General features: G+C 44.8%; 1 protein-coding gene and 1 long non-coding RNA gene across 8 annotated transcripts in view; one reads left to right on the forward strand and one right to left on the reverse strand.

The window, feature by feature from the left end:
- LOC129034236 (uncharacterized) overlaps positions 1-12184 on the reverse strand; it is a 327788-nt gene extending 315604 nt beyond the window's left edge. For 3 of the 5 annotated variants that reach the window (XR_008501783.2, XR_010125720.1, XR_008501784.2), the window contains exon 1: positions 11709-12182. This is a non-coding gene — a long non-coding RNA (uncharacterized LOC129034236). Of the gene's footprint in view, positions 1-11708 lie in introns of all 5 variants that reach the window. The other 2 variants (XR_008501782.2, XR_008501781.2) reach the window with 2 other exon arrangements.
- Positions 8993-13726, forward strand: part of ADAMTS9 (ADAM metallopeptidase with thrombospondin type 1 motif 9) — a 172007-nt gene continuing 167273 nt past the window's right edge. For 2 of the 3 annotated variants that reach the window (XM_054483816.2, XM_054483817.2), the window contains exons 1-2: positions 8994-9504; positions 10078-10478. In XM_054483816.2, coding sequence (XP_054339791.1) covers positions 9390-9504; positions 10078-10478 — 516 coding nt within the window. In that variant the 5' untranslated portion in view covers positions 8994-9389. Of the gene's footprint in view, positions 9505-10077; positions 10479-13726 lie in introns of all 3 variants that reach the window. The other variant, XM_063661878.1, reaches the window with a different exon arrangement.

Here is a 13726-nt window from a genome sequence, read left to right on the forward strand (position 1 = left end):
GCTGTTGTTTATGGAAATTTTATTATTTTATATTCTTTAGCTGGGTGTTACTTGTGTATAGGAGAGAGCAATATCTGCATATAATTTTGGAACTCATTCTTGATACTCCCTTACTCTCATCCCCATCATAACATCCTTCATCATGTGCTATTAATCCTACCTTTAAAATATACTTTACATGTATCCAATTCTTGCCACCCCTACTAACAAATACCACCCTAAGTTCAAGCCATTTCGATTTCTCATCTGGATAGCAGAATAGCCTCCTCGACTCTGTTCTCCACACAGCAGCCAGAGTGATCTTTTAAAAATAACAAAAAGGGCATCTTGCCATGCCCCTGCCTAAAATATTTCCATGGCACTCCTTCTACTCTAAATAAAATCAGATTCCTTACCTTAAAGGCCCTATATCAGCTGGCTCCTGGCTCTCTCTGAATTCCATTCTTTTGTCTGTTTCTTTATTTTGTAAATTTAAAAACTTTTTTAATTTTTAATTTTTATGGATACATAACAGCTGTAAATATTTATGGGGTATATGTGATGTTTTGAGACAAGCATACACTGTAATGATTAAATCATGGTAATTGGAATAGTTATCACCACAAACACTTATCATTTCTTTGTGTTAGGAACATTCCAATACCATTCGTTCGGTTATTTTGAAGTATACCCCAACCCCATTCTAAATCATCTCCTCCTCATTCATAGAACCCTAGGTGCAAGGGCTTCTTGGGTTCTGAAAAACTCCACCTTCTTTTCTAGCTCAGACCTGGCCCTGCTGTTCTCTCCGCCAGGAATATTTTCCCTGCTATTCTTTTAGGGCCTGGCTCCTTCTTATTCTCTAGGTTGCAATTTGCTTATCACTTCTCAAAGAGGTTTTCTCTGGTCATCTGATCTACACTAGCTCTCTTTTCATCTCTTTTACAATACTTAGCACAATATTTAATTATATACTTGTTCACGTATTAGCTTATTTTCTGCTTCTCTTCCCCACTAGCTGTGAACGCCTCTGCTATCTGCAAAGTGCATAGCAGGCGGTAGGTGTTTGAATAATGTATTTATTGAATGAAGAAACAAATGTCTTTCTTGTTTACTAGTCAAGGGCTGGGAAAGCTTATATATTTTTTCCTGTTATTCAGGTATTATTCTCCATTCATGTCTTAAATCCAAGGTTACTGTATATCCAATACTTGTATTTCTAAGTCACAAGTTTCCCTCAAAAGCCTGACTCAACCATCATAAATCTCTTCCTTGTATTTGTTCTCATATATGCAAAATATATAAGGTTATTTTCAAGTAATGAAACACGTTGAATATTACAGAAAAAGCTAGGCCTATATATAACTTATGAGAAAAGTTTTCCCTAAGAGTGGTGATACTATCATATATATTTTTTACATATCATCTGTATATTTACAAAGAAAAACATAATTTTTCTCATTAAAAATATACTATATTCTTGTTGTAAAAATAATCAAACAATCTAAAAATTGGCGCCGCTGAAATGTAGAAAGTGTAAAATATCTCCAAAATTCTTACTCCAGAAAGAACCATTGGTGACAGGTGAATGTATATCCACCTTTCTAGACATTTTTTTCTCTGTATATCATATTTTAAGCACAGGCTGAGATTTTGTTGTTGCTATTTTATTTCATTTTTACTACAGTAGGACCCAATTAGACTAACAACACTATGAGACTTGCTTGCTGAATAATACATTTTGGACATATTTATATGCTAAACATACGGGTCTTCCTTTTTTTTTTTTTTTTGTTTTGTTTAACAAGTGCCTGATATTTCATTTATTTACTGTCTCTAGATGGTTCCTTTCCGTTTTCACCTGGTCAGTGTGGAGGAGAGGGTCTCGAATTTTGTCAGGTTTCTTTTTTTTTTTTTTTTTTTTTTGAGACCTCTGCCACTCCTCGATGCAGGGACCAAAGTCACCAGTCAGAGAACAAGTCATTTCTCTACCTCAGCCACCATTTTGTTCTAAAAGGTAACATAGAACAAATGTTAAGTTTTCCAAAGTCCAGATCTATGATCAGAGTTAATGAGCTGAATAATCAGCTGTAAGAAACACTGATTAAAAACATTTACATGAGTTAATTTGTGTTACTGACTATAACTAGAATGTAGGTACTCACTACCATGGTGAGGGTGCCTAAAAGAAAAGCATACTTCCAAACTCTTGCTTAAGTAACTGTACCGCTTACAAAGAGCCCAACAGTAGCTGAAGTTTATTACCGTTATGTTGCTGTGAATGCCACCAATATGTACTGTCAGACCTGTTTCGAGTGAAAAAAAACCTGCAAAACCAATTATTTTTCTAACATCTGATAGGGACTTGATGAAGCGCTAATTGCTAGGTTTACATTTCAGGAAACAACTTATTTTATGTTATGGATGCTAATTAATCCAAAGGCAGTACATGGCAAATACACTATTTATAACTAGCATTGATTTGATGCCCCCAAACCTCATTACCAGGTCGAGTTGTCACATGCGACACATCTACATTTTTGTACATTTCAAACGTATGCACATTAGTTTGGATAATGAAGGTATTAGTTCCTGCTCCCAGTCCCTTGCCATTGTGTTCCGTAGTCACAGTAGTTGAGATTATTTTGAAAAGTTTTCTGAAAATCTTTGTAGTGGGCCCCCAAATTAGCTCATCATGGGGAATTTAAATCCTACACCACTTTTGCAACTACAAGACAGGCCTCTTTGCCATATGCTATTTTTAGAGCAGGGCCCACAGCACAGCCTAAACAATACAAAGACTTGGGCTGAGCTGAGGGCAATGGGAGTTTGTGAGAATGGTTGTGGCAATGAGACCAGTGAAGAAGAATAGTGCTCCCAAGGGCCAGTCTAATTGTTAGGCGAATGAGTGGTTTGGGATGCTGGGAAGACATTCTCCTCAACTCCAGTTGTCCTGATATCCAGAATCCCATATCTGTCAATGACTCCCTAAACCATACCCCCTTTTGGCCTCCTGGTCCCCAACTGTCCTGATACATTTCTACAAATGTCTGAATTTCCACTCTTTGAGACTATATCCCTAAGCATGACAATTTATCCTATATTAAGCTTGATAAAACATAAATACATATGAGAGTCAGTGTCACGTAGCAATTTAAGAGGGCAGGCTCTGAAATCCAACAGGCTAGCACTGAACTCCCACTCAGCTGCATATTGGCTGTGCAACCTCAGGCAAGTTACTTATCTTCTCTGTGCCTTCATTTCCTCCAGAAAGTAGGACTAATGACATCACCTGTTTCATGGGGTTGTCAGGGGGACTGAATATGGTATTATCCACTGTTCCTGAAAGTAAGCATTAAGATAAATACCATTAGGACAGACTTATTAAGCATCATCTGGCAGAAGTGCTTACTTTTGAAAATTACTTTTTTGCATGTGTAAAAATTATTTGTTGTGTAAAAATCTTTTTTTTTGTTTTTTAATATTCAGAGGGAAAATTATGTTTTGGCTATTTGAAAAATTCTGCCAGAAAAAAAGCCCAGTACTTGAGAAAATGCTAAATTAAATCCATATAAACTACTAATCCAAGCAGACTGTAGGGAGTAAATCTGTTTAAAACATTAAACATTTTATAGAGGGATGAAGGGCTAACAGTAAAGATGAGTATGAAAAAATACACACCCATTTGCACACAAATGGCTGTTTGTTTTTTTTTTTTCTTTTCTAGGGGAGAAAGGCCCATAAATTGGTTATGGAGTGGGGTTGTGGGGAGGTTAACTGAGAAAGGAAAGCTAGTCTGCTAGCGGCTCTCTGGGTCAGGAGTCAGGAACCACTCTTCCTTGACTAGTGGGTGGGTTCACATAAGCCCGCTGATTTGAACATTCTTACTTCCTGTATGCCAGGCACTAAGCCAACACTTTCATTGATCTAGTCATTTTCATAACATCTCTGTGAGGCAGCAAACCATTATTACCTTCTCTTTAGGACATGCAAAGGATACCAAAACTGCCCACAGCATAGGTGTAACTCTTACTTGCTGTGCTGAGCAATTAAGGGAGGCCCTGTGCCTTGTTACTCATGATCCTGAAGTACCCACTGGGGAAAGCCTAGCTCTGGAAATGTCTCATTCCAGAAAAAAGGAACCATGATGATTCTGATTAAAGCAGGACTTGCCTCCTAAGAGTAATAATACAGTAAGAAACAAAAATTACTTCAATCATTCCTGGTGTGTGTGTGTGTGTGTGTGTGTGTGTGTGTAAAAGAATGGCTTTTCTAAATTAAAAACAAAAAACCTGGCTCTGAAAACTAGAACCAAATTAGTGGCAATAGTAAGCTCATTCATTTAAGGCACATTTGTGAAGTGCCTACTATGTAACCATGGAGAAAATAGATTTGTCCTTTGCCCTTGTGTACCTTAAAGACTAACAAAGGACACCAAAACACAACAACAAGTGTGAACCAAACTAGGAAAGGGAAAATTCTGGACTCAGGGAGCATAAAGCACTCTGGCACGACTCAAAATACTCCTAGAGTTATCAGATTCCCTGCTAGTTAAAGATGCCATATATTTAACAATTGTCTACATCAAATGTACACTTTTAGATAATAATAAAATTGTATTTGCACACATTGTGTTGCTAATTTGGCTGCAGTTTGGAAGTAGTTTGGATCAAAGCTAGAAGTCTAGCACTTCTGAATTCCATTTGTAGTTATGCTGTTGAACCCCAGGTGTGAAGCTCTCATTTCAAGGATAGTAGAGGGAGGAGAAAAAGGATTTGAAGCCCTAAGAATACAGTCAAAGGAAAGATTAGTGGGATGCATATGGAGTTTTAAAGCCTGAGCAATAATGTGAGTATGGTCTTCTAGAATGACAAGTAAACAAGGAGCTCCTGGTGAGTGAACAGGCTGAAGATGGGATCACCTTCGTAGAACTGCTATAAGCTGGTCATGAGCTATACAGAGCCACCTCCAAAGTGGAACTATGACTTTCAGAGTAGGGTCAAGAAAAGCTAGTCAGAACTTTAGATTTAGCATTAGAAGAAAAAATGATGTTCTTACAGATGGTATTCATCAGGCCAAATATAAATGCTATAATGATGAAGATCAATTAGGCGAAAGTCTTTACGTTACTAGGCTGCTCTGATTAATGGAGATCACAAGCTTTGGAGGTAACTGGACCCATAATGCCAGGCAAAGTCACTTAATTTTGCTGGCTCTTATTTTCAGTAAAATGAGGAGGGTAAAAACCAGATGGCAGGATAGCTATGAGGATTGAATAATTAGCACAAAGAACTCAATGAAGGGCATCTACGGTTATTATCAATAATGATACAAACTACTTTCTCTACACTACCTGTTGCTTGAAGTCAGTAGTTAGAAGACTTTTAAAAAATACACTAAGGTCATTCACTCACAGGGCAAACAAAGACAACACAGTTTCTACCCCCTGCAGTCTGCAAATAGGAAACTGGATCAGAGAGGACATAGTACACATGGTCTGGTACATAGTAAGTACTCAAGAAAAGATTCTCATTATTATTATTCAGACAAAAGACTGGAACCCAAATTATTTAGTTAGCACAATTGTCCTTTTCATTTTTTGTGATGTAAAACACATCTCCCTAAGATTCTTTAGGCCCAAGGTCACAGAGCTCAGCCAGCATCAGGTCCCAGCTTGGTGATTCACTCACCAGAATGCAGTGCTACCAAGTACCAGGGGCTTATCTGTTCCCCAAATCACCTGACGCTGCTGACCACTCAGGAAACTATTCACTTGAATTCTGGCTCCTGGGCCCTCCCTACCATTTGGGTGTGGGTTTCCCCTTTCTGTGGAAATTGATGGCTTTGCTTCAAGTCTCCTTCCTGCTGTTTCCAGTGGCATTAGGCAAACAGAGTCATTTGTGATGTCATCACTGTCATTTCCATTGGCCGGATTATCTCTCCCTAGTGACTAATATCAATCATCACTCCTCTGGGATCTAATTTTCATGACGAATCAGCCAATGAAGACTTCCACTTAACCTACAATACCATTCAATTCCAGTAAAGTCCCAAGAAGAAAACGGGCTAAAAACTGTCCCTCCTTTAACTCCAGGTGACCTTGAAAAGGTTTGCTTCTTTCAGAGCAAATTTTTATGAGGGGCCAATTTATTTTATTTTACTTTATTATTTCTTTTCTCTTTTTTTGTAGAGACAAGGGGTTGCTATGTTGCCAAGGCTGGTCTTGAACCGCTGAACTGACCTCATGCAATCCTCCCACCTCAGCCTTCCAAAGTGCTAGGATTACAGGCGTGAGCCACCATGCCTAGTCTTAATAAATATTTATTGAATACCTACTATGTGCCAGATCTCTTCTAACTACTGAGGGAAAAGCTGTGAAATATCAATGAAATCGCTGACATGATTATCATTAAATACTTAGCATGAGAAGAATAAGAGAGAGCTAAAGAAAAGTTATACATAGAATAAAAGCTTGAGGCAATTCTCTGAATGATTTTAGCCATTTTCCCACAAAGCAACCCTCCAAAAATCTAGCAATGCTTCAGATTAATCAGTTATTCATGACATATGATAATAGTTATGAACTTGGATTGAACGACTGAAACGGAGTTTGAATCGTGTCTCTCACTTACTGGATTGAGGGGAGTCAAATTATTTCACTTATTCAGATCTCGGTATCCTTATTGGTAAAATGAGATTACTGACACTGACTTCCTGAAAGAGCTGTTTTGAGAATTAAATTAAATGCTAAATGTTACCCCATAGTAAGTACTGAATAAGAGTACTTATTTAGACAAAGAGTAATTATTCAGACAAAAGATTTTTGCCTGACTTGCTTAGTTAGCTCAACTGTCCTTTTCATGTCTCACGATTTAAAAGACATTTTCCTAAGATTCTTTAAGACTTTTTTACAGATGTAAATGCAGAAGCCAGCTAATACACTGAAGACAAGATGGGCAGACTCACTAAGGATGAGAAATTCAGAAACTTAGGCTCTTGGTCACCTCAGGGGGTCACCAAGAGATATTTTGTATCTTTCTGGCCTATCAGCTCTTATGGATCAATTTTTTAAAACTGTAGACAAAGTTCATTCTTCAAGCAAAGTCCTACAAAGAAAGTAAAGGAGAGAGAGTACACAAAGGAGGCTTCTGTCCCTACATATCGTAATTTCTATACCATTAGTTAACATCTCTTTGTCAGGAGGGATTTGAACTGAAAGAGAAAAAAAGATTTAATGGGAAATACTGGAAAGTGCTATATTTTTGAGTAATTTTACAATGGAAGTACTGGAATATTTTCCACAGGAATCAGCCAATACATTGATTTCTTGATATTGTTCTGTTCCTTACTAAATTTTCAGCAACTCCCAGACACTGTGATTGTGGGGAATGTTGTTATAATAAAAAGAAAGATTGTGTATTAGAAGAAAGGTATTTTAGTGAATTAATTTGGAGGTTCAAGGTTTAAATGCCATTCTCTAAAAATCTCTAATTGTGCACAATACAGGTGTTATTTTTCCATCCTTACATTTTATATACCCATTATGAAATTCCAGTAATAAGACGATGGTAACATTATCAATTTGGGTTAACAATTATTTAGCAAATTCGTCTTGCCAAGTCATTTTTACCCTTCACCAGAAGAAATATATGTATTAGTATCTCAAGAATAGTTGACATTGCTAGCATATTGCGATTTGGTGCCTGGTGTTGGCAATCTTTGGTATTTCTAGTCCTGAGTGCTAACCTACCACGCAACAGAACCTCAACCCCCGTTCTAGGATACTTGGGCAAATATATATTTATTAGTCATATATTTATATATTTTTAACGATATTGTCATGTCTTTCCTCTTGAAACTCTATCTTCCTGGGGGCTGGTTAAAGAAAAAGCGCCACTGAACCACCCAGGATTGAACAATTCACACACACACACACACACACACACACACACACACACACGAAGGTGTAGCTTGAAGCGCCTGCTTTCAGTCTTTCCCAGTCTTTCCAAGCATCTCTCAGGCTGAAAGCAAGCGGAAGTGATTGAGAAATCCCTCCAGGGACTGGTGCTTCCCACAGGGATCTACAACTTTACACTCCATCCCCCCTTCCCCTCCCATCTCTAAACCCACGGGTAGTGAGGGGAGCCAGAGTCCCCGCCCCTTCTTGCTGCCAAAATTTGTTCTTAACCTTTTTTGGGGCAGGGGACCTACAGAATGCTATGGACCCTCCATGAATGGTGACAGAGGTTGGTGGAAAGCACAGCTTAAATATTTTGCGAAATTTTCAAGTGACCACGTATTCGAAACACACTCCGACCTGCAGAATTAAGAGCCCCATTTCTAAAACTCTTGACTGGGGGCGATTAAATCGAGAGCGGAGCTCAGGTGCCAAATCTCCTCCCGAGTGAAAAAGTGTAGGAAGGGAAGGCGCTCCGGCGCTGGGCCACTTTCACTTGTAAGAAACCAAAAGAACGGGACTGGTGGCAAGAGATGGGGACGGAAGAGAAAGGAAAGGAAAAGGAGAAATGTGAGAAACAGAGAGGGACACGGTGGGGCGGGGAGAAGACAGACATCACAGGGGAAAATGGGGAGAAGGGACAGAGTCCGAGAGGCACAGCAGCAGAGAGACAAGGGGGAGGAGAAAAAAGAGACTCGGAAGGGAGGAGAGAGAGGAGAGGAGAGGAAAAAGACGAGAGGGGAAGTGGCTGCACGCGCGCCAGGAAAGGGAGAGGACTTTCCTTGCGTTCCCTCCCCGGGGCAGGGAATCTCAGAAAACCCCACTTCAGCGAGGTGGCGGGGACCACGAACAGCTGCCCCGGCGCTGGTGACGCCTCTGGCCTCCGCCTTTTGCAGCCGGCAGGGCCTCCGGCTGCGAGTCCCGCACGGGCCGGCCGAGGAGGGGACATGGTCTGGAAGGAGGCGGTCCCCGTTCGTCTCGCTTTCTCCTCCCCTCTCCTCCTCTTAGAGGCGTGCACCGGGGGCATTTGAGAGGCTGTGGACCCGCGGCCCCCCCGCCTCCGCCCCCCCAGCCCCCCATTCAAGAAGCCGCTCAGCTATCCCGGCCAGCACAGGGCGCCCGGCGCGCCTCGGAGCGCAAGTTCCTCGCCTTCTCCTGCCCGCTCGCTGGGCATTATGCGGCCAAGCAGCCGAGCCCCAGTCCTCCTCCTCCTCCTGCTCCTCCGGCTCCTCCTGCGGCCCGAGCGGCTCAGCTCTCGGCAGGCGGCGGCGTTGCTCAGCCGAGCGCAGACGGGACCCTCGCAGCGAGACCTCAGCGACTCCTAAAGTCAAAAGTTGGCGGCGGGCGCCGGGCTCCGCGCGCTCTCCACGGCCGCTGCCTCGCGTCGCCGCCGCAGCCAAGGAGGGCAGGAGGGAGGGGGGTGGGGGCAGCGGAGGGAGGGGTGGGAAGCACCATGCAGTTTGTATCCTGGGCCACACTGCTAACGCTCCTGGTGCGGGACCTGGCCGAGATGGGGAGCCCAGACGCCGCGGCGGCCGTGCGCAAGGACAGGCTGCACCCGAGGCAAGGTAACCAGGCTCCGGCCCCCGGGACCCCGCCGGCCCCGACGCCGCCTCCCGGTCCTCGCTCCCGGGCAGGGGCACCCCGCAGCGGAGGCTTCTGTCCTTTTCCTAGAAAGAATTATCTCCCGCTTTGCAGCCTCTCCCTTCTTTGGGTCATCCCCAACCAATTGCTAGGGAGGGACACTATGGAAACGAATTTAGGCAACCCCCCCCACCTTGCTGTTGCCAGATATATCCCCATCCCCACTTCCACGCCGCAAACTAAAGTAACTTAGTAATTGGGGGCACCAGATAGCGTCATGTTTTATTTTATTCAGGTTATTTATCAATATCTGAAATCATATATATTTTGACTTATTAATTGTCTGGCTCGGAATAGTGTATCCTCAGCACCTAGCACAGGTCCTGTTACTGGCATATAGTAGGTGCTCAGCAAATATTTGTCCACTGATTAAGGGTGAAGGGATTGACTCGAATGGGCTGGAAAATAAGGTCAGAACAAAGTCCCCACCTTCGTTTTAAATTAAAGCTTAAGGAAAAATGAATTATTGGTTCATATACCTCTGCTTCTCTCCGCAGTGAAATTATTAGAGACCCTGAGCGAATACGAAATCGTGTCTCCCATCCGAGTGAACGCTCTCGGAGAACCCTTTCCCACGAACGCCCACTTCAAAAGAACGCGACGGAGCATTAACTCTGCCACTGACCCCTGGCCTGCCTTCGCCTCCTCCTCTTCCTCCTCTACCTCCTCCCAGGCGCATTACCGCCTCTCCGCCTTCGGCCAGCAGTTTCTATTTAATCTCACCGCCAATGCCGGATTTATCGCTCCACTGTTCACTGTCACCCTCCTCGGGACGCCCGGGGTGAATCAGACCAAGTTTTATTCCGAAGAGGAAGCGGAACTCAAGCACTGTTTCTACAAAGGCTATGTCAATACTAACTCCGAGCACACGGCCGTCATCAGCCTCTGCTCAGGAATGGTAAGTGGGCGCGCGCCACCTCCTCTCCCCTTCCGCCTCGTCGCCCGCTTCTGGAAGACTTAATTGCCCTCTAAGCCTAGAGACCCTCACTGTGGCGAGGCTCCGCTCCTCTCTGGCGTTGAATATCTGCTAGAAACTCGTATAGTTTGGGTAGTTAGCTCTGTGCGTGCGCGTACACTGGCGTGGAGCGCACACACCCGCCCCCAGGGGCTTCTGGATGTTTCAGAGCTTTCTGGAGTTTGGACTCGGTTCAGCGGCGCGTTGCCCAACGCTGCGAGGCGGACTGGAAGTCAGTTTCCAAACTCGGAGAAAGTTACTGGAGTTGCGGTTCCCTGCAGCAAACTTGGCCACCCGGGAGCGGAGCAGCTGAGCGCAGGGCGGACCAGACTCCTTATTGGTGCGCCTTGCATCGGGGATGTGGGGCTGAGGATCCCCTGCCCAAGGCACTGGGAGTTCCTTCAGTGTGTGTTGTGGAGGGCGGTGCGTAATCTAGAGTCCCCGCTTTCTCTCAGGGCCTTTATTCACGCGCCAGGAACCCCGAGGCCGAACTGGATTGACAGGGAGCAGGTCCCGTCCCAGGAACGGAAGGGTGGGCCGAGGGCTCTGGGGGCGGGGGAGAAGGCGGAGCCTACCCCGGACGCTTTGAATTGGGGTGGAACCGAGAGTGGGGGTGCAGCGCAGTCCAACTCTGCACCCTACTGGCGGGGTGGCCGGGAGAAACGGGATAGTGGGAGACAGCCTGGAGAGGCTGTCCGGACGTGATTTCGGTTCCTCTGGGGTTTCTACTACTCACGGGTTCCAGGGAGTGGAGAGAGGGAGCCTGCGGCGCTAGTTTCCCTAGGGACTGAGGCAGGGCGGGGAGGCCGCCTTCTTGCGTTGCCAAATACGCATTTAGCAGGGAATCTACGTTGGTTCCCCGACTCTCTGCCGACCCCCGCATGTGCCCTCCAGTGGATCTTACAAGGCATCTGCCCCCCACTTTTCCACGACATTTGAGGAGTCGCTGCGGTACGGTTCTGGCCTGAGCAAGGGTGGTCCTTGACTTTCCCAAGCGACGTGCGTTTCTGCCACGCGCGTGTGACGCAGAAACTTTCCCGGGTCAGTCTCTCCCAGCGCACGGCGCTGTAGGCGCAATGGGGTCGTAGGCACTGTGCCCGGTGATGCCTTTACTCTTCCCGAAGCACCCACAGCCCCTCCCTCCCTTTTCTAAGTGGGGCCTTGGATACTCACCCCCGGACACTGGGCTGCTCCATCAGTGCGCTGTCGTTCGTGGGTCTTAAAGTTCCCAAGCACATCCTTCCTTTTCTGCCTTTCGATGGAAGGATCGGGTGGAGAGCGTGGCAAGCCTGAAGCCTGGGAGGGGGTAGTTCTAGCCTGCTGGGATTCAAGGAAAGGGATAAACCCCTTTAGCCCCCAGCAAAGCGCCCGGAGCCGTGGCTCCCGAAATGCGCTGTAGAGATTGTTTGGGGGTGGGCGGAGACGGCAGCTTGGCGAAGTGGGAGGGGGTGCTGCAGTGAGTCATCGCTGCCCCAGGACCTAGGGCAAGAGCTCTGGAATCCTTCGGGTCTTTGAAAGGTTAAGGCTCGGGTAGGCAGAAGTCAGCCGTCTGAGCCCAGAGCCTGGAGTGCCCCCAGATTCCAAGATAGTAACCCCCAATTCCAGGACCGTAGGGATAGGACTGCGTGTGTACGTCAAGTTTGTAAACAGTCTTTACTCCTCCTCTCTCCCCGCCTCCACACCCGCTGAAGCCTAGTGGCCCCAGCAGTTGTATAAATATTTTACTGCGCAGGACCTTCATTTTCATTGGCAGTTTTAGGTGGTAATGCGCACGTGGTTTCTTTGGGAACTGAGGACTAGGGCTTCAGAAACGACTATCCGGACTGTGATAACCTCATTTATATTGCGTTTAATTCGCAGTCTGCCTCTTTTGGGGAAAAGGGCCCTCATACATCTTAAAGATATGCGTTCTGGTTCTTCGTATCTTCAGCCATCAATCTAGCTCCAAAACCCCTGCCCCTTTGTCTTCCTTCTGGAAGTTATCTCCTCCCAAGACTTCCCCTTACCACTTCTGTAGCAGTGGCATCAAGATGTTGCTAGTTCTCCGCCTAGGAGTCTTCCAGAAAATCTTGAAGAGTCTACCAGAGTCTACCAGATTTTGGAGTGGGCTGTACCATCCTGCCACCCCTAGTCAGTTGTCAGTTTTTCTGAATTTCATCTGAGATGGGTCGCCCACCTCTCCTGAACATCTCTACCCTAAATCTATCCCCCTTCACTTTTCTCCCCCTCTCTCCTTAGGATTGATGTCTAAGAAATATTGCACTGGGCTTCTTCTCCAGTCTTTCTCCTCGATCGCTAACTCCATTTGGCATTTAAGACTGGTCACAGTGCACTCACTCACATCCACATGTCCAGTCTCAGCTCCCAATCTTTCCTCCGCAAATCCTGCATTTCAGGCCATGGGTTTTACCCTGCTTTCTCTGCACCCCACCCTCAATCCTAGTCTTCATTGCCTTTGTGCCTTTGAGTTTACTTGGTCTTCTCACTCACCTTCACATGCTCAAATCCTACCCTTCTTTGGAGGTGTATATAATTTACATCTCTTCTTTCCCAGAAGACCTTTTCATAGTTCCCCATGTTGATGTCATCTCTCCCCCTCCCCCTTCATAGACACTTCTGAGAGTCTCTCTTATGATGCTTAGTATGTTCTCCCTTGTGTCAAGGTTCTTGGTACACATGTTCTATCCTCTTCTCCTTGGCAACAGGGTCAGCATCAACTCATTTTTCTCCTATATTGGAGATTTGTATGTTGTATATACTTAGTATATATGTTTGAATAAATAGTCACCTTAACCAGGAAAAGATAACTCTTAGGCCCACCTTTGTGAATCAACAGCACAATTAATTTTGGCATCATATTGATATGATTTATTGAGCTCTTACTATTAATGTCTGCCTGGCACTATTATAAGTAGTTTACAGATGTATAATCTCATCCAAATCCTCCAAGAACCCAATCCTCAAAACAACACATTTTACTGACAAAAAAAAATCTGAGACTTTGAGAGCTGGAGACTTGCTCAAGATCTCACAGCTCGTAAGTGGCAGGGTTGGGATTTCAACCAGGTCTTTCCGATCCATGCGCTTAACCATAGACCAGAGACTGATCCTGTTCTCCTGAAGAGAACCTCAGAGTTCTTTCATAAAAAGGGACAGGACTAAATTCAGGTTAGACTCAGTGCTGTCCAGCT

The sequence above is a fragment of the Pongo pygmaeus genome, chromosome 2, assembly GCF_028885625.2.
Source record: "Pongo pygmaeus isolate AG05252 chromosome 2, NHGRI_mPonPyg2-v2.0_pri, whole genome shotgun sequence".
NCBI lineage: Eukaryota > Metazoa > Chordata > Mammalia > Primates > Hominidae > Pongo > Pongo pygmaeus.